The sequence below is a fragment of the Acanthopagrus latus genome, chromosome 5 (genome assembly GCF_904848185.1).
Source record: "Acanthopagrus latus isolate v.2019 chromosome 5, fAcaLat1.1, whole genome shotgun sequence".
NCBI classification, from domain to species: Eukaryota; Metazoa; Chordata; class Actinopteri; order Spariformes; family Sparidae; genus Acanthopagrus; species Acanthopagrus latus.
The window spans coordinates 8,892,918-8,912,877 of record NC_051043.1 but is presented as its reverse complement, the minus strand read 5'-3'; the positions used below and the strand labels follow the sequence as shown (position 1 = coordinate 8,912,877).

The following is a 19,960-nucleotide window of genomic DNA, read 5'->3' as shown; positions in this document are numbered from 1 at the left end:
TCTACTGTATGTATGTATGTATGATACACAATCAGATTAGGCTACGTGTGGAGTTAAAGGAACAGATGTTTAAGTTACTTGAATGAAAAACCAAATAACACAAAATAATGGTTTCATTCAATGTCTGTCGCTGTTCAACAACTGGCCCGACAAAATCCAATCAGATTAAGGCTGCTTAGTAGTTAGGATGAAAGGATAGCAGTTTGTGGAGAATGTCTTCTTGTATTTTTTAAACAACAAATTGCTCTTGATTAAATACATTTTCTCATGCCAGAATTGTGTATTGTATATTTTGTATTTAGTATCAATGTGTAGGCACAGACATTTTTAATCTGTGAAATTCTTAACAGTGATTAATAGTTGATCATTGACGTCCATGGTTTTCACTATTGACATCATCTGTCTGTTTAATGTTGATCTTGTACATTTGTAGAGGTTTGTGCAGCAACATTTCTATATGTAATGTGCAAGGAATTATTATCATATGCTGTATGTATTGTGTTAATATTTCTAAAGTTGACATTATCAGCACTAGAAAGAGTAGGAATGCGATGTATCAATTTCTTTCAGCCAATGCGGAGAACATTTGGTTGCCTGCTTCTCACGGCTGAAACCGATAAGATAACCGATCATTTCTGCAACTTGTGAAGAAGTTAAGAACCCTGTGTTTATTCACACCTGCGGGTAAGGAAGGCTTAGATGTGGTGAGCATACATGGGTGATTTAATATTCCAAAACTCTTATAACATTTGTTATGTTAAAACTTTTTTTTCCTCCTCTCGTAAGCCTTAGGGGACATGTATTGTGTGCCGCGCTTGCTGTTGTTGTTGTTCTTTTTTTTTCTTCCTAGTCTTGTTCTTGTCTGGGTTTTTTGGCGGATCACAACTGTAAAAGTGCATTTCCCCACCTACGGTATTAGACTGTGATGCTGTGCTTGTTAAGTCTCTAAAAGCAATTTGGCTTTGTATTATCGTCTAGGAATTCCAACAAATACGATAAATGGCTGATAACAGATATTTCCCATTATCAGGGAGATCATTTATCGGCCTGATATCATCGTGCATCTCAAAGAAAAAGTGTGTGGCAAAAGTTCTTGCTTGTTTGGTTTTGCATCACATTTCCAGGGGAGAACATAAAAGATTCTCTTTTTGTTAAAGAAAAAAAAAGCCGTCCATTTCACGTTTTTTTTCTTTCTTCCGCTCTCAACCTCTTTACCACTGGTGAATGGCATTTAATGCATCTTCTGCATCCTCAAAGACACCTCAAGGAAGAAAGGAATTCATCAGAATGAATAGGAGGCAGCATTTTTAATATTGCCCTCATATGCTTTGAAATGCAAGAAACCCTTTCGCTCTCTTCTCCGCCGCTTCTACTTTCTTGTCCCCCTGTTTTCTCCCTCCCCTCCCCTCCCCTCTCCTCCTCCTCCACCACTTTTTGCCCCGGTCTGTGCTCTGTGCGCACTGGAGTGGAGCCCCCGTACAGGCGTGGCGTCCTGGGGAGAGCTAGTAAAGCATTTATTATGGGCTTTGCAGTTCTGTATTATACTGGCAAGCACAGAGCCACTCATGCTTGGCCTTTAACTTCCCTCTGAAGTTCAGCCATACATGAAAAGAGGGGGCTCTGGCCCGCTAATATATTCCTGGTTTAATATTGTATCAGGAAAGAGTGAGGGACGGGGTAAGGATGAGAAGAGGAAAAAAAAGGGGGGTGGGGGGGTGGAAGAGGGGAGAAGAAAATTGTGTTTAAAAATGTAAATGAAATCCATGAGAGGGTTCTTCCGTGCCTGTTCACTTGGTAGTTTGCTGATTAAATATCACGTGGTGACACTGGCAATGCCCAGCGGAGCTTTTGAACCCTGGATCTGTGAAGAATCCTTTTCGAGGCTTTGTGCGTGGGCTGTCTAGCATAACTTCCTCTCAAGTAACAATATAGGGACGAGCGGACAGGAAGCAAGACCGCTCTCTCAGCGCTACATTCATTCACTCGCCGACTGCCCCGATATCAACTTTGTTGGGCTCGGGGTGTAAGTGGGAAAATCTCTGGTGTCTATAAAAGAGGAGAAGAGCGACGCGAATTAGCCAAACTATCCATCTTTAATTTTTTTCCTTCCATTTTCTTTTTTTTCCCTTGAAAGATCTCCCCCCTTTTTCTCATCACTCTTCTTAAATCGCTTCCTCATTGGCGGGTCGTACTTTTTAGGTCAGGCGCTTTTTTTTTTTTTCCTTTTTTTTGGTGTTTGGGGACATTTCTGTGGTATTTTATTGGTGTGTTCACCATATGGAGGGGGACAATGGGCAGGACATCGGGCACACCCTAATTTTTGGATTTCTCTCTTCTCTCTTCCGCCTCTCCTCTCTTTTGGGTGTGTTTGTCCGTTGTGTGTCCTGGTCGAAGGAGAGACCCTCCTCCACAGAGCTTGCAAGAGGAACCAAGTGGAGACGGTGCTTCAGATCCTGGCGCTCCCTGGCACGGACGTCAACGTTGAGGGTAAGACTTTCTTGCTTTCTCTGTAACCTCAGTCTCACCGTCATCTCACTTCACTCCCACTGTTTGCTCTGGGGTTTTTCGGTGAGCGATTAACACTGGAGGAGAAAAAAAAAAAGAGCAGAGAAGAAATAGGGGTGTGTGTGCGTCATCATTGAGGTTAACCTTCAGCTAAAATGTAAAGGGTGTGTCTAGGAAGAGCGGGATGGGTTTGGAGACTCCGATTTACAGCTTTATGGTGACTTTGCTAAGTGAATTGGACGCCTTTTGATATTTCAGAGTGACTTTCTTTTGTCCCTTTAGGTCAAATATAATGACTTGCCCTCCTTTTATTGAAATGCGCCGTTTCAAAGGGTTCCTCCGGTTTTGCAGTTGCCCTTTACGTCTCAGTAGGGGGCTTACGTAACAGCTGATGTCCAATATGTGATTAGGCAGAACTATGTGCTAAATGGTAAAATTGCCGCTGTCACTTTGTAGTTGTCTCCCAAAACGAGGCCCATGTTAACCGAGGCAAATCATTTCCGTTGGAGGCTGGGCAGATCCCCATTATTCCATTTAAATCTTCAGGATTTGTCCGACCGTGGCCGTTTAACTTGTAACTAACGCTTTATAACATGATCGACTGAAGTATTTTAACACTTCATAAAATGCAGATTTTTGCGTTATTGTGTAAGACACGGGCTGTTTGTAACTCCCAAACAAGAATTTTAAATAGCTGTAAGAATAGCTAATCAGTCTTTAGCAGTCTCATGTGCTTTGCTATTCATCTAATGGAAACAAACAATTATAACAAAAAATATTTGGAATTTGTCTTCGCCAAGATTTGGCACGGAATTCCTCCAGTTAGCTCCTGCTATCTTTTTTGCTAGCCACTCAGAGCTAACCAACAAGTTAGCCACAACCAAGTGGGTTAGCCTGCTCATGCCACAAGCCTCTCCAAATTTTAAATCTGTATTCAGGACTCTCCAGTAAAACATTGTCCAATACATCTATTCTGATTGCACCTGATATGTAATCAAAATACTACACTTTAGTCACCATTTTCCATGTAAATTCTTGGAAGAAAGCCAAGTCTTTGAATAGCCGTCTTTTAAATATGTATTTAGCCAGTTCACCTTAAAAGATATAAGATAACAGTAACTTTCCTATTTATTTATGTTCGTGTTTGTGTGTTCTTGTCTTGATGCCCTTGTAGACCATGCAGGCTGGACGCCCCTGCACGAAGCGTGCAACCACGGCAGCACCGCGTGTGTGGCGGCTCTGCTGTGTCACCACCCCGCCCCTGTGCTCAACAACCAGGTGGGTGGAGTCAGTCCGCTGCACGACGCCCTGCTGAACGGACACATGGACATCGCCAAAATGCTACTGGAGCATGCAGGTGGGTGAGCTTCACCAGTACTTCAGAGCGTAATCTGACGTACAGCATCACACAAAATACGGGTATTATAAGATGTAGCTAGCACCAGTAAAACAAGTGAACTCCAGTATTACCTTTATGATAGCAAAAAAGTGCTATTTTACCAAGTAATATTGCTCTTTAACGTTGTTGCTAAGCAGCACACAAGTACTTACGTGAGAGGCCATGTTTTGCAGAGGTTGAGAATATATTTGTGGTGGTTTGCCCTCAAAGTGGTGAACGCCAACATCCACACTTTAAAGTTGGCTGCAGCTTTGCATACATTTAGGAACTCAGTTGCGAGGAGAGTCATTCTTCTAATTTGTAAAGTGGATTGAGTCAGTCTCAAAGATATATGGTAAACATACGTCGATGGTTTTATATGAAAATGAGCACCTTTGTGTATCAAGGTGCATATGTGCATATAAGGTAAGGCTACTGCTTTAAATATTTCTCTGCCAATAAGAATAGAACCCGACCTTCCATTATTTTAATGTTGGTTGTGTCTGTATGTCCTTTATAAGCTGAAGCTATGACACTGGTATAGGTGTCAGCGCTATTCATTTTCTCAATACCATTACTCAGGCAGGTTCAATTAAAAACTCCTCCTCTCACTATATGTTACATGTTTGTACATTTCCTAATTGGATGGGATATACTCAACTGTTTTCATGTCTCTGCGCAATCCATCTTCCCTGAAATGATTCATTAAACCAAATGGTCCCCGTCACACTGATGGAATCATATAATGTTAAAATAAAACACCTTTAACTTGTCTAGCCAGTCGGCTGCCAAGAGAGCTAATCTGTAGAATTAGCCATTTAGCTAATGATTTACTACAGCGGTGGGCGGCGTGTCACTGCTGCTGTAGCCAAGACAAGCTCTCAATTTAATGTAGCCAACAAATGTAGCGGAGCTTACTGACAGATTGAATGCTGCTTTCGACCTTATTAGCAGGGGCAGTTTTATCTTAACTAGCCTCCTGCTGGAGGAGGGGACCTGTTGATGGCAAGGCTTTTAAAGGGCCACTCCACTGATTTTACACATCAAGTTGAGTATTTACTGTCCAGCCTGTGGAAGCTGTTGTATAATGTCTTCTCCAGAGTCTGAAAAAAAAGTGACCTGATGTCGTCTAGCATAAATTCTTCCCTACAGACTTAGGCCATGTAGATTGAAAGACATTTTTATAAAAGTGGGCAGTTTGACAATTTTAGATTGTGATCCATTCTAAAGCCATCCGCAATCTACTTACCTGGTGAGTTGTAGAGATTTTGGTGTTGAATGTCCTCCTTTCAAACTTCTCAAAATCTCACTGACGATCTGTGCTGATTGGATGGATTAATTGCTCTATCGATATGCATATCGTAAGTAATGAAACGTGAGTTATGGCTAGCGGCATGGCAGAGGAGGAGCCTGTGCAAAAAAATTAACTGATCTTTCGTGTATTATTGTGTTTAAATGGCACAAATGGAGAAATTCATAGGCTATAGGATAATTGAAGTCTGGCTGCAGTCTTCAGGGTATTTTATAATTAAGAAAAAAGATTGCAATTTAGAACTCAACCGTGGTTATGATCAAAACGCTTATGATATGTCCAGATTGCCTAAATCTACATGGGCACTTACCCGGCATGGAGGATGGGACCAAAGATGCAGTTGTTTTGCACTATGGAACATGATGATGTAGGGTTTTTTGGGCTTCATCTGTACTTCAGAATAAAAATGAGGTTTTGTCTCTTGGCTATTTATTTTTTTGTTTAATTCTTTTTAACCTTTGTTTAACCAGGATAGGTCCCATTGACATTAAAGGCCCTGACACAGCAGGTCAACACAGCTGTCAGTGAGCATCTGTGGCTCTAGTCAGTGCAGTGTGTCCCATGGTTGACTGAGCATGTAGAATTGTTCGTCTGTGATAGAAATCACTCGGATTGGCTCTTCAGGTATGCGAGCCAGTGCACAAAAAGAGAAACAGAAAAAAAGAAAGGATGATTTCACACATTTAGTGTGGTTTCTCCTTACGTTTCCCCCCTTCCTTTTTGCATGTAGAATATGTTTGACTTTAATCAAACATATTCTACATTAGAGGCATATTTGTGGTGTGTTCAAATGCAGCTTTTTGGGCAATACGCAGGAGACGTAAGGCGACACAACAGTCGGCCTTCAGTGCAGCTAGTTCTTTGATACCAAACCAAAAAATAGCCAATATTACAATTTCTAACTTCCCATTGAATGAAGTGCAGTACAAGCACTGATGCGTGTATTTTCATTGTGGTTTTGTTTAAAGGTCAGTTGGTGAGGATAAGACAAGAATGTAATCATTTATCTAGATAAGCATTAAAAGACAAAACTATGAGAACTGGGTTTTTTTTTTGGTTACCTATCGCTACACACACACACACATACACACACACACACACACAGACACACACACACAGTGGGCCCAAGACAAACAGAATTGGTACTGGACCCCAGAGACCATCGCCGTCGTCTGCCTCTTCACTGTGTGATTTCTAGATCATCTTTACCATCTCTCCCTCCGCCCCCACTGCTTGTCTTCATAATCTCCATGCAATCCTGCTCTGCAGTTTCTGTCCAAACAGATTACAGCATCACCTCATAAGATGTCTGTTAATGTCTTTTTGACAAGATTAGAGGAGTCAGGATCCGCCGCTTGCGAAATTCTCATGCAGGTTTTTTTGTGTGAAATGTGTCACAACACAACTGGCTGGTGTGTCTGCATGTTTGCGTGCCACATACAGTCTGAGCTCAGGGAGGGTTGAAGGAAGCGTGACGGGTGTCAGCTCAGGAGAGGGTGGCGTCACTGGGTGCACGGCAGCAGGTGGCAGAGGAAATGTGTGTGCATTTTTTTTTTTTGGGGGGGGGGTAAGGGGTGTCATTCCACCGGCGTTGAACAAGTCTCCCATGTAACGTACCTCTGCCTCTGCTCACTTCTCAGTTTGACTAATTATAGTTAATTTGATTCGACTTTCCCATTAACACATGTACATATTCTGTCCTCAAAAAATAAATTAGACTGGGATTGTTTAGTCCCGGAGAGGAAACAAGAGAGCGCTCCCTTTTTTTTTTTTTTCCCCTCCCTTCCTCAGGAACAGGAGGGAGAGCAAATTAAAAGAGGTCAGAGGAAGAAGCAGCTATCTGTATCTATAAAATTAGAAGAGGAAGAGAGTGTGTGTATGTGTGAATGCAGCAGACGTCTGGCCTGCTGTCTAGGCCAGGTCTCCTCGCCGGGACAGAGCAGAGCAACAGGACTGAGAATACTCCCGACATGAAACACCTGCAGGCTCGTACATTATACTTCTTTTTCTCACTCGCTCTCTCCTGACTGTTTGCTATTTCCTCACACCTTGATGACGGGTTGTCTAAAGGCTACAGCAGGGAGCTGATGAGGAGGTGGTCCTCTTGACTCCAGGCTATACTGTCTCTCCCTGATCCGCAATGTGGTTGCCATGGACACCGTCAATAGGCCTGACTTTTTTTTTTCTCTCCTTTTTTTTTTTTATTCTTTTCTTTAAGTCCAAGCTGTTAAATGTGGAAGAAGTTTTAGCTTTGGGGGCTACATCATGCTTAGTTACTGTAACCATCTTTATGTTGTTGTTCACTCCAGTTTGTTTTTTTTTTACTTTTTGTGCTTGTGGCTGCATTTCTAACGCCCATACATCAGACTACTTTTTCGAATTCTCCCATGATAGTAAAACGGGATAGTGGGCCATCTGCATTCCTCTCTCTTTTTTTTTTTTTATTTATCGTATTCCCGTGATTTTATTCTTCAGGGTGCCCGCTGCACCTCCTGAAACGATATTTTTCATTGAGGCATTCACACTGCCGTCCTAGTTGTTTCCAACAGACAGGCTGAAACAAGCTGCCAAGGTTTTGGTAGGCCAGAGAGGGCAACGCTGACACTGGCACACCAACAAAGCCTTTATTTGGGAGTGATCTCACCCCTTTGTAAGCCTGTCTGCTTGGAGGCCTGGGCTCTGTACGTGTGTGTGTGTGTGTGTGTGTGTGTGTGTGTGTGTGTGTGTGTGTGTGTGTGTGTGTGTGTGGTGTGTGTGTGGTGTGTGCATTTTTTAGGGGTGAATTGTAAGAGGGGGAGGAAAGGATGGATCCCACCCCCAACCCCCTCTACCTCAGTCCCTCCAGGCTTATGGAGCTGGCAAGGAAAGGATGCCATGGCTGAGGGCAAGGCTGACTCTGCTCCCCTCCCCCCTCCTACCCGTTGCCCAAGGCCCCCCCACATGACCCTGTGTATAAGTGTGTGTTTGCGTGCACGTGGCTTTTTTTTTTTTTTTTTACATGGTGTGGAGGTGTCCTTGGCTATATATTTTGGTATATGTGTATGCATGCACAAATAATTTCTTCGAGTCTCGAATGCTGTAATAAGTGTATGCTGGGTTGCAATTAAGCATCTGTACGTGTGAGTGTGTGTCTGCGTCTTTGCGCGTGTGTGTGTGTGCTTGCCTGCTGACACTCCCTGTACCCCCTTCCTCAGCTGGTAGGAGTGTTGAGATTTTGCGGGGTGGCCAGGGCAGCCGGTAGCCCTGATTGGAATGGAAAATGACCCGGAGCCTTTAGCTGTGCAGTTCAGACCTGGAGCGCACGCACACACACACACACACGCAGAGGAGGCGTGTCGGTGAGCAAAAGGGGTGGAGAAATAGAGAAAAGAGCCTTTAAGCTGTCACCACTCGCCCCTGTGAGCGTAATCGCTGATGGCGTCGTCTCAATGCAGCCCACCGTGTTACTAAGCACAGCCAGTCCACCTCGACTTGTAAACACAGACACATTCACACACACGCACAGACTCATTTAGATGCTCAGAGGGGAAAGAGTACGGGAGCAGAAAGAATTGTTCAGGTGTGTGCAAATGCGTTTCTGTCGTTTCTCTTTTGTCTAATTGTTTGGCTTGAGTCAAGTTCAGCGATGGCAGGAGAGGTTGCTACATGACTGCCTCCTCAATTTCTCCCCGGGTTTTTGAGCGTCTCTCCTACGTGTGCACACACACACACACACACAGGCTGTTAACGCACAGCGCCCCGTGGTCCCTGCAGATCTTAATGTGAACGAGTGTTTGTGGAGCAGAAAGATGTCATTTGCTCAGTGGCACAGGAAACACACGGTCCCCTCGGACCGCTGGAGTCAGTCATGGTTTGTCTCTGTCTGTTTGTCTATCTCTGTCATAGATACACAAGACACACACACACACACACACAGGTAGTGCTTTAGACACACTTGGGCCTCTTCACTGTCAGTACGGTAAAGAAAGTTCATTCTGCTCAGCTCTTATTTCCCTATGGGTCCTGAACTGGCAACTGCGAGGAACTGAGTACTTGTACTATTAGAGGTGAGGCTGTGTTTGGAGCCCTCGGCTTCACTCGTGTGTGTGTTGCTGTTTCAACTGCAGCTTTCTCCGGGCTGTATTTCAAGGACTTTCCCTCGCTGGGAATTTTTTGACTTGATTCTCCTTCTTTTCTCCTCTCTTCCTGCCTGTCTCTTGCTATCCAAACCCTCTTAACCAACCTTTCTTTCTGTGTTTTGGGGTGGTTGCCAGGATTAAGTCTGGAGCTCTATCCAACAGTCTCCCCGGGTGTTCCTCAACGTTCTTTAAGAGGAGGGAGAGACCCCTTTTCAGATGTGTGCTTCATATAGATGAGGGCCAGTGGCGATCAAAGGAGGGTGCTGATGATTTTGCAATTTGTTACCAAAGGTTTCTTGCAGGCTACTTATGCCCAGTGCCACCTTTTTCGAGTGTAGAAACACATACAAACATATTCTGCCCTTTTTAAATAGCTGCAGCATTCAGTGAGCATGAAGGCCACACGGAGCTCGCTCCAGTGGAAAGGAAAGGGCAGAGGCCAAGGAACATTGAACCATTCTTCCTTACATTGCTGTCCTCTTTCATCAGCAAGGTTCTGGTGGAGATTTACGGTGTATATTTCTTTGTAAGGACCACATAGTAATTTAAATGGTGAATTTACAACTGTGGATAACATTCTCTTCCATCCACAAAGCTTTAGTTCATCTCCTCTGTCGGCTTGGAGGTTGATTGAAAAACAAGGAGATGATTTTGTGTTCCTGGCCATGAGAATTGTTCTCTGTGTCTGTGCTCCGGCCCTGAACTCAAACTGTGGAACCCTCCACAAGGATGAAATGGTCGAACCCAACCCCAAATCGAACCGTTCAGCAGCAGCACTGAAGTGAAATTGAATAATGTACACTTGGAAAGTTGAAGAAAGTCAGATTTATTAACAGACACATTCTTTAAACTGTCCTGAATACAAATCCCGGGTATTCAGATGTGATGTTCCATCACACATTAGGTCGGTACAATATAATAAGGTTATGTATTGGACACTTGTCATTTTCTCTTCTTGGCTTCCTCCATCAGTGTCCTCTTTGGTCTCTTCACCTCTGTCATGATGTCCGTAGAAGGTGCTCGACCTGGTTCCGTTGCCCGCTCTCCTGGCCCCGCTTCTGGTGCTAAAAGTCATCAAGAATGGCACTTTAATTCAGGGGGAATCAGCCTCCTTTTTCTCAGCTTACCAATAGTATTCTAATAAACTGAACAGCAGGATCACACAGTATCTTGTTGATGAGCAGATAATAAGTAGGATTCAGTGTCCAGTCTTGGCCCAACAGGTAAATTATGTCTCCGATGTCACAATTATTATTTTATCAAGGCACCATCAAATGTGCACTTTAGATCAATGAGATGTATACGCAAGTAACATCATGAAAGAAGAATTTGAGATTAGATATACATAGTAAGATACTGTACAGGGTTTTCTACACAGAACTTATAACTAACACTGTGATTGGTACAGTTGCCCAGTAGCCTGTGTGAAGAGCAAAGATAAGTCTGCTGACTGGTTTGATACATCTTTTGAAATAAATGGGTCCTTTACTGAAACCGTTATTTGTAGGTTATGAATTTATTATTTATTAGTAGTAGTAGTACTATTTATATTTTTTCCAATAAAGGAAGCTAATTTAAGCAGTTGCTGCAAGCAGTCTCAGATTGTGATTGCTCTTGAATATGCCGACAATTGACTTTTCAGTTCACCTGTAGAGATTCCCGTATTTAATGTCCTCTTGAGTCCATTTTCCAAACTTGTCATGTCACTGACCGGCTGCAATTTCCGTGCTGCATGTACAAAGTGATGTAGCCAACGAGATGATTTTGTAAATAATTTATTTTACATTGTTTTTTCAGCATTTCTGCTTTCGTAGATCGTGACAGCTGAAGACTTGCATGTGAAGCGATTGCTAATTTTTGTTCTCTGTTTGAAAATGCATATGTCGCACTCTCATCTAGCCTTGTTTAGTTTTTATGGTGTCTTGGAAGCCCGTGCAGGCTGAGCACAGGTATATGTTCGACACAATAATAAAAGTTCAGTTAGTCAGTATTGAAAAAAATATGGGGCTTTACTTATTTAAAATTTCCTAAGAGGAGTTTTACGCTACAGTAGATGTTGAGAGCCAACAGTGATTAGTGTTTGAACTCTGGTGGAGTGGGTCACACAATGAAAATCATGTTTAAATGAAGACATTCAATAGCAGCTGCGTAAATCCTTCTTTCTATAGAAGCTGAATCCTGCTGTGTAGTAGTTGTTACTTTTAAAGTGGTTTGAGCAGCAGTGGGGAAGGTACATATGGTGTGAAGCAGTTATTGATTCAGTAAGAATGTGAGTCAGAAGTTCCCAGGTTTAGCTTTGTCATTATAATGTCAAATGTCAAGGCCAAATGAATTCACAAGAAATATACTTTTCGTAACCACTCCTTCTGGTATCAGACCACAGATGCTGAAGGGCAAGGGTCCCTTTGAAAACTGTCGACAGTGTTTTGTGGATTATCCAGAGCAACAGGAACATTATATTTGATATGGCATTCATTTATTATTTATTTGTTTGTTTGTTTGTAATTTACTTTATCACCAGTGGATAAACCCTGGTGATATCATTAGGTGATCCCCTGACCTTTATCCATCAGCAGGTCATTTATCCAGTGAAATATCTCAACAGACTATGATACCTTGATTCGCCTTGTCTTTGGATGCAGTCATCTGCAAAAGTCTGCAAACGACACCCCTATCTGCTTTAAATAACGTTTAATATGCCGCAGATTATACTTCTACCACACGTGCTCATGTTTTCATGACACCAGCAAAAGCAGATTTAATGTTTAAGGTTTGAACAACCTCTCCTCCATCTCCATTAGAAGTCCGTCTGCAGCCACATCAAATTGGTTGAAACCGTCGTGAATCTCAACTGTGCGGTCACGACGGTGCAAAAACATGATTGGCTGATAAGGCTCCCGGTGTGGCTGCCATAAAGCAGATGGGCCCCGAGCAACACTCCACTCTGGCAGCGTTCCTCCTTTTATACATCCATGGCAGGGTTATGAACTAGAACAAAGCATTTATTGGATGAAAAATTAATACACGCCCCCTTGTGCAGGATGAGTCATCTGCATTTTTAATGATTTTCCAGGAAGCTACCGTTTCTTAAATAAAAGATAAAAATAAATATTGATTGTTGTTGTCTTGTAGCCACATTTCGGTCCACTTAACGGCATCAAATAAGCTCTCGAATAGTTTGAGTAACCAAACGAGGTTTAGTGCATGTTAATGGCATCACAGGAAACTGTTCATTTTCTTAGCACATGATGATTCACTGCACGATATATTATTAGCTCTAACGGCGGATGTCAGTGATTAGCCTTTTCTGATTCAAGAGACCAGTTAAGAGTTCATTCTGGGCTCCACTCTGATTATTTAAGATGCTTAGCGCCAGCCGCTGATCAGCATCCTGTAATTTGGAGTGTATCTGCTGCCCCCTCTCACTCGAGGTGTCGGAGTGGCAGGGGATTACACAGGGCTAGCGGCTGGTGTCCGCGCGTACACATGTTACCCTTATCTGCCCCACCTCCTCCTGAAGGCTGCGATCCAAGTGTAATCTGCGCCTGACCGGGCAGTGAGGGGAGCAGGAGCACGGTAATCACACACAACCTGTTAAGGATGGCGCTCACCTGTGACTGAGAGGACAAAGCACTGGCTATAATGACATTAGTAGAGGCAGTGCAGCGCCGTTCCCGCTCCTCTAATGCCGGCATACAAAAGACATTGACCTGACCGCATCATCTGATGAAACCTCCTGAGGCCACGCTTTTTATACTGTGAATATGAATGCGGAAAAATGGGAGAAAAATATCGCTGAATGCTCAGACGGTGTTGCTAAAACATGGGGGAGGCGGTGGCAGCGGGGTGGGGGGGTGTTAGCATATTCACATGTCTGGCTGGTCTTTTCTCTTTCCTGCATCTGATGCCTCTCCGCTGACTGCTCTGGTGCTCCACTCGGGTCGGCCTTGTTGTTTTGTGCTGTGGTTTTCTAGTCGCTAGCTAGCAGCTCCCTGTGGATATGTGATGCCGTGCCCCTGGCTGCAGTTCACACACTCGCCCTGCCTCTCTCATTGAGGCAGCGAGGGGGGAAAGGAGAAAGAGAGAGAGGATGTTTACCATGCTGTGGAGCTGCCTGCTTCCCAGCTTGTCTGCCTCAGACCAGAGACACAGAGAGAGGGAGACATAGGGGGAGGGAGCACTGCATCTTTCTTTCCTTCCCTCCCTCCCTCCCTCTTTTTGCGCCAGTTTTCCCCTCCTCCCCTCTCGCTTTTATATTTCTTGTCTTCGCCTGCCCTCTAAAGGCCAAAGGGCTTTGCGCTTTGTATGTATATGTCTGTGTGTGTGTGTGTGTGTGTGTGTGTGTGTGTGTGTCTCTGTCTCTGTGTGTGTGTGTGTGTCTCTGTGTGTGTGTGTGCGCGTGTACCAGTCGGACTGCATCTGGCTGGTGCATCAGGCAGTGGCTCTCGCTCGGCTTGTGCGTTTCCTCCCTCCGCTCTGGCTTCAGAGCTGAGGTCTTAGCGGGGGCATTTTCACATTCATGTACACACACACACACGAACACAAACGAACACACACACACACATAAAGGATGGTGTAATTACCCTGTGCTCTCATGTAATCCCCCAGGTGTTGTATTTATCTCCACTGCAGCATATCTGACACCCAGCGCCAATACCTGGATTTACTTCAGTCAACGTCCCTGCACCAGAACCCTTCCCCAGTCTCTAGTCTCATAACAGTGTGTGTGTGTGTGTGTGTGTGTGTGTGTGTGTGCACGCATCTGTTAAATTAAAAACAGCACGTGACTCTATTTTCATGTCTGTTAGAAAATACGTGATTCAGCAGTGGCCATGACCACAGACATCTTAGGTATTGAGTGCAGCTGCTGTGTGGTGGGACATTACAGTGCATTTAATAGACCTGGATGGATCTTCTCGTCGTATAGACGGAGAAGAAAATACATTTTTAATCCTGGAAAAGCAAAAAAAAAAACCACGAGCTTATGCTTAATGGAAAAAAAAATTGAGCAGGTAAACATGCAAATGTGACAGCACGCACCGGCAGACACGGTTAGCTTTCAGGCAGACAGATCCACAATCAAACACGCAGCCGTACAGGCAGTCGCAGAGACTTTCAGGCAAGCCGAGCCCAGGGCCGTGCTGGGGGGGCCCTCTCCTCCCCACACCAGTGTCGTCTCTCTGGTTGGAGTCTGTCTGTCAGACGCGGGTTTGACACGATGACGTCGGGGAACTTTAGCGCTTCTGTATCTCGCGCTTCTCTCTCCGGCGCTGGTGATGTACATCTGGCGTGTAAGCGAACAGCGCTGACAGAAAGGAAGCTGGAGGAGGCAGTGGTAGGTTTGTATTAAGCTGCAGCAGACACCTTGTGTTTGGATTTGGGTGGATTTCGTGCTTCAGTTGATTTTTATTTGAGATTTTCTAAGGCAACTCTAGAGCCAAAAGATTTCTATTGTTTGAAGATGGGAATCTTGTATTGTAAGTGCCGCTTCATCTGGTGATTTATGCTTAAATAATCCCTATTTTTGTTACACTCATTGACAATCTTCACGGCTGCAACAAGCCATTTTCCCATGAGAGGAGAACGCACTGTAGGAGTTTCATCTTATTTAACTAATGCACGGAATTCATGCATCTCAAGGGGCTGGTGTAATTTAAAAATGTAGTTCATGCATATACACTTGACATATTTGAGTAGTCTTGATTTAAATTTTTCTCCCTTTGTTTTTTTTTTTTTTTTTTTTAATGTAGCAGTTTAAATGTCCTTGTGCCAGCTGAGGACAAGTGCGGCTGCAGCAAGTGGCTGTGAAAGGAGGAGTAGGTAGGATTGTGGCCCTAATGCCTCCGCTGCACCTTGCAGGGCTCAGTCCAAGGCCGGTCCTCTCAAAGGAAGCCACAGAATGGGACGCATTGTGAAGGGGGAAAAAAAACGGCCTCGGTCGTGCCATCCTTTTTCAGACCTCACCTGGAAGGTACAAAGATGGATCCATTTTACAGCACGCAAGACGTCGCATGTTCCTGTGTGTCCGCAGTCTGGTGGACCTGAGCGTCTCTGACGTGTATCTGCCATGGCTGGCTTCACACATTACAGCCCCTCCTACTGGATGAGCGTAATAGCGAGGACAGCTTGTTATAGAAACCTGGTGATTATGGCCCGCTGTGAACAACCTCCGTCTGTCTCACACACGCCACGCCGCTCCGTCTCCCTCTCCCTCCCTCTTGGCCTTTCTCTCGTGGCCACTTTGATCAAATCTGTGCTCTTACGTCCTTGACTGCTGCCCCCTATGCCTGACCCCTGCATTTGAAATTTCCCCGCTTATGTAAAAGTTTATGTAGATTAATGCCACAATTTATGCAGATTCAGTTTTCGCCACTCAGGCTTGAAGCACTAAAAGGTAGATGAGCGCTGACCTTCCCGGCTAACAGCTACGTGAGCTCTCAGCGATTATCTCATAACTGCTGCACACGTTGTTGGTTCTGTGGCAGACAGAGAGATGGAGAGCAATTTCAGAATTCATAACGTTCCATTTTTAACCTTTTTTTTTTTTTTTTCAAAAGTGTCATTTAAAAAATGGCTGTCTTTTTGTCAAAATGGCATTCGTGGTATCGCTTTGTAAGTGTGGTTTATGTCACAATGCACCACACACCTGCACACACACACACACACACACACACACACACACACACATGATTGCCCCGCCTTTAAGACATCATGCCTCCTGCAGCCCCACAGTGTCTGTCAAACAGAAACAACTGCCAGCAGTGGTATCAGGCAGCCGTCTGTGTGTCATGCCGAGCCTCCACAGAGCCGTAAACTCGCAAGTGGCGGCAGCATTGCCGAGGCTGAACAGTCAAGTGCCATCAAGAGCAGTTTGCCATAGAAATGGGTCTATCTGAAAGCAAACAAAGGGCTCACACTTGACTCGACCCGCTCCGTGTAGGCTAAGTGCGCACGGGCCTGTCTGACACTGGAAAATGGCTTTCAGTCTGAGCAGACAAAGCAGAACAGTAGAGAGAGTAGATGGTAAATGTCAGCATTCTAACTTTCCTGGGAGGAACAAAGTGTTCAGCTGCGACTGTCATGTCCAGTTTGAAATGTGTGGGAAGCACGGCTGAAAGGATGAGGCGAGGTTGTTGGAGAGGCTTTGAATTTGTAGATAATTGTTGTTTTTTTTTTGTTTTTTTTTAGCATTAATAACTCTTCTGTCTCTTTTACTAAAAAATAATATTTAAAACTCTTCAATAAAAGGGAAATCCTAAACTCAGTCATCGCATCGAGTGATTTTGATCAACTTCTTTTTTTTTTTTTTTGCCAGGAATCAACTTCACAAACCTCGTTCTCACGTCTGAACTTCTCGCAGGGCAATTTTCTGACATCACAGTCGAGGTCTGTTGCGCGGTTGACACCCCCGGTAGCTCTCTGTGTTAGTGTTACTGATGATGGCGATGAGCGCGCTCACAGCATTAGATAAAAGAAAAAAAAAAGAGAGAGAGAAGCGAGCAGGAAAGCAGAGCCTCATTTAGGTCACTAACCCTCTGCGCCTCTTACACAAACACAAAGTGACCCGCCAGTCACACAGTTGAGACAAGGTGTCAGCTGAAATTAGTGCTGAAGTGAGCTAAAAGCCCTGGCTGGCACCGAGGCCCAGTGGGAAAACAGCTGTTCACTTTAACTCCTCACTTCACTGCGAGTGTGTGCGGGAGAGTCTGTGCGTGTGTGTACTTTACAGGATATGCATTCATGTGTGTAAGTGTGTGTGTGTGTTGTTTGTGCACTATTTATATCGGTTGCCGTGTCCCACCGTTGACCCGCGCGGCATCTCTTCCGCCTTGTTTGACAGTGATGCCGCGGCCCTCAGTAGCTTGGCTGCGTGTCGCTGAGTCACGACGCTATCGCTGATGCTTCAGCTGGCTGTTCACACTGAACTCATTAACCTCCTCGTCTCAGGCCGATCAGTCAATTCAGATTAAATACTTGGTGAAATCTTATTGAATTCTTACAAATCTTCTCAAAATAGGCGAATGTTACCTAAGATAATTTAAACTTCATTACTAAGGGCCAGATGCATAAAGCTCTATGTAGATTCACAACTAAACATTGTAGTACTAGTTGTCTATACCTGTCTATCTATAAAGAGGATGCTATACCAGAGTTCATGTTTGCTTCAGGAGATTATGATTTATTTTACAAAAACTACCAGAATTAACCAAAACTATGGGAATCTAGAGGCTTGACAAGAAAGAGCGAAAGGGTGAGAGGAAAAATTCACAAACTAAATTGATAAAAGACGCAAAAAACAAGAGCACTACAAGACCTCCGTCCTCGAAAGGAAAAATTAACAACCGAGGAAAAAACACAAAAGAACTCCAAGAGGGTTGGAGCTCCTTCTCCTGGGCACCTGAGGGAGGAGGGAGGAGGGTGGAGGGAAGAGGAGGAGAGAGTAGCTCTAAAGGGTGGAGTGCGTAACATTTGCTCCTGATCCGACATTCATTAGAAACAGAGAAAAAGAAGCACAATGTAAAAACCATCCACACCAGGGGCCATGTTTTGCTCTCTAGTCGTTGTCGTCGTCTTCTTTGTGCCCTTGGCGGATCGCAAACCATTAAAAGTCTTTTGTTTTCAGATTGATGGTATCAAAGTCCCAGTATGGGGCCACAGCGGTTCCAGTGTAAATAAAAAAGAATGCTAATATTCCTCGCTCATCAACAATTAAAATTGAGTTCACAAACATGCCTGTGAGTAAACGGCGTGTGTAAATGTTGCAAAGCAATTTTATGTTTTCCTCTAAAGTCTCTCATCCTACATTTCATGTCCACATCTTTATTTCGCCCACAGCTATCTCTAGACGAGCATTTGTATGTCTGCTCTGAAGTACGAATTCTTCCTTTACAAGCAACCTTTTTTTATGCGTGGGTAAAAGCTGTGTGTGTTTTTTTTAATGTACGTACACATCTTTGATAGATCCGGCCCCAAATGTTCTCCGTGCCAATTTCCAGGCAAAGCACTCTCGGGTCACGCCACTCACATCCTTCATGGCTTTAATTCTATGAGGCAACTTCGAGATGAGCTTGAGCGAACGGAGAATAATACCAGGAGGGTCAAAGAGTATATACGTTTAAGTAGCTATTGCATTTGGATTTTCAGTTTTGTCTTGGTGTGTGTGAAGGCTGTGACATGCTCTAAGTGCCCGTGCATGCACTTTGTCTCGAGCACTCCATCAGCTGAATACGTAACGCGCTCTCGTCCTTGCGCCTTCATGTGGAGAGTTGTTTTAGTTCAATAGATCCATTTACGGATCCTCTTAAATACTCCCCTGCTGTCTTTGTACAAAATTGATGAAGTGTTTGCCACTATTGGAACAAAGTTGAGCTGACTGTTAAGTGTTCTAAAAGTTCTGTCGCACAATTAAAAAATGACTCACCTGGTGAAAAGTATCAACAGTATTTACAGGCACTATTGGGCAGGTTGTTTTTCGATCCATGCATACAACCTTGTTAAGTGCAGTGGTGTGGAAAAGGAAGCTATTGTGTGTGTTAAATAGAAGTTAAGCTAGAAATGACTGTAGTCAGAGTCAGTGAAGCTGTTTGGTTTGATCCTGTATGAATTTCTTCCCCGTCCAGGCTCAGTTCTTCTGCAGCAGACCGATGGAGGCGGCAGGACTGCGCTGGATCTGGTGTCTGCGACGGGTCAGAGGGAGGAGCTCCTCCACAGCGCACAGGTTGGAGACTCAAAGAGAGACAGAGCTGTCACTGAGGTCTTGAACCTGCCCCTCCTGGAGGCCGGATCCACTCTGCTGGCCCACCTCATTTTCTCCTACCACCAAGAGAGGGGCCTGTCGGGCTGCATGCAGCCCAGCGACCCGTCCAGCAGCCTGGCCTACAGGCTAGTCCGTGCCCTGGAAGCACACTCCCTCCAAAATGTGACTTTGGGCTGGACGGACCAGCGGGCGGCAAGGCTGGCAGAGGATGCGAAGACACTGTTGGAGCTCAGCAGGGGGAGTTACCTGGGGCAGGTGCCGCAGGCAGTGAAAGAGTGCAAAGGAGAGAACACACAGTTTCTAATGGAGATCCTGGAATATGTTAAGTCTCAGGGAGAGGCGCTAGTGGTTGACTTGTGAAATGGAAATCTGAAAAAGAATTGAATGCACGACTTGCAAAGTGTTGAAATGCTGTTGTTGAAATGTTATCTGTGTCTGTGGGAAACAGCTGTTTACTATGTCATCACACAAGTCACCCGAGGCCCAAAAACTGTACAAACACCTTCTGGGTGGCTGTTAATGTATGCCTCCAAAATGACGGGGCTCTGTCTCCTCTGCCTTTCAGATAAATGGGTAAGCATGCATTCTGAAAGATAGCAGTTCATTTTGTTGAGAATCCATTTCATACTTTAAAAAAAACAACAACCACATAGTCTGGAGTGACATACTTCTTGTTTTGGTTGAAAATATTTCATGCTGGCTAAATGTCCTGGAAAAATGTATTCTTGTTGAATGTTTTTATATAACACTAAGATTTCTGTACAGGCTGTTACTACCTCAAGTTCCTTATTTTCTGCAGCTACTTTTCTGAATGTACAATGATAAGATTGTTTTTTTCACGTGGTTTTATTTATCAAAATAAATGAAAATATATGAACTGAAAACTCAGA

General features: G+C 44.2%; 1 protein-coding gene across 2 annotated transcripts in view; it reads left to right on the top strand.

The window, feature by feature from the left end:
• The window catches only part of slf1 (SMC5-SMC6 complex localization factor 1), a 34,779-nt gene extending 14,819 nt beyond the window's left edge, over nt 1-19,960 (top strand). For both annotated transcript variants that reach the window (XM_037097192.1, XM_037097193.1), the window contains exons 16-18: nt 2,395-2,487; nt 3,680-3,862; nt 18,934-19,960. In XM_037097192.1, the coding sequence (XP_036953087.1) occupies nt 2,395-2,487; nt 3,680-3,862; nt 18,934-19,430 (773 nt within the window). In that variant the 3' untranslated portion in view covers nt 19,431-19,960. The remainder of the gene's footprint in view (nt 1-2,394; nt 2,488-3,679; nt 3,863-18,933) is intronic.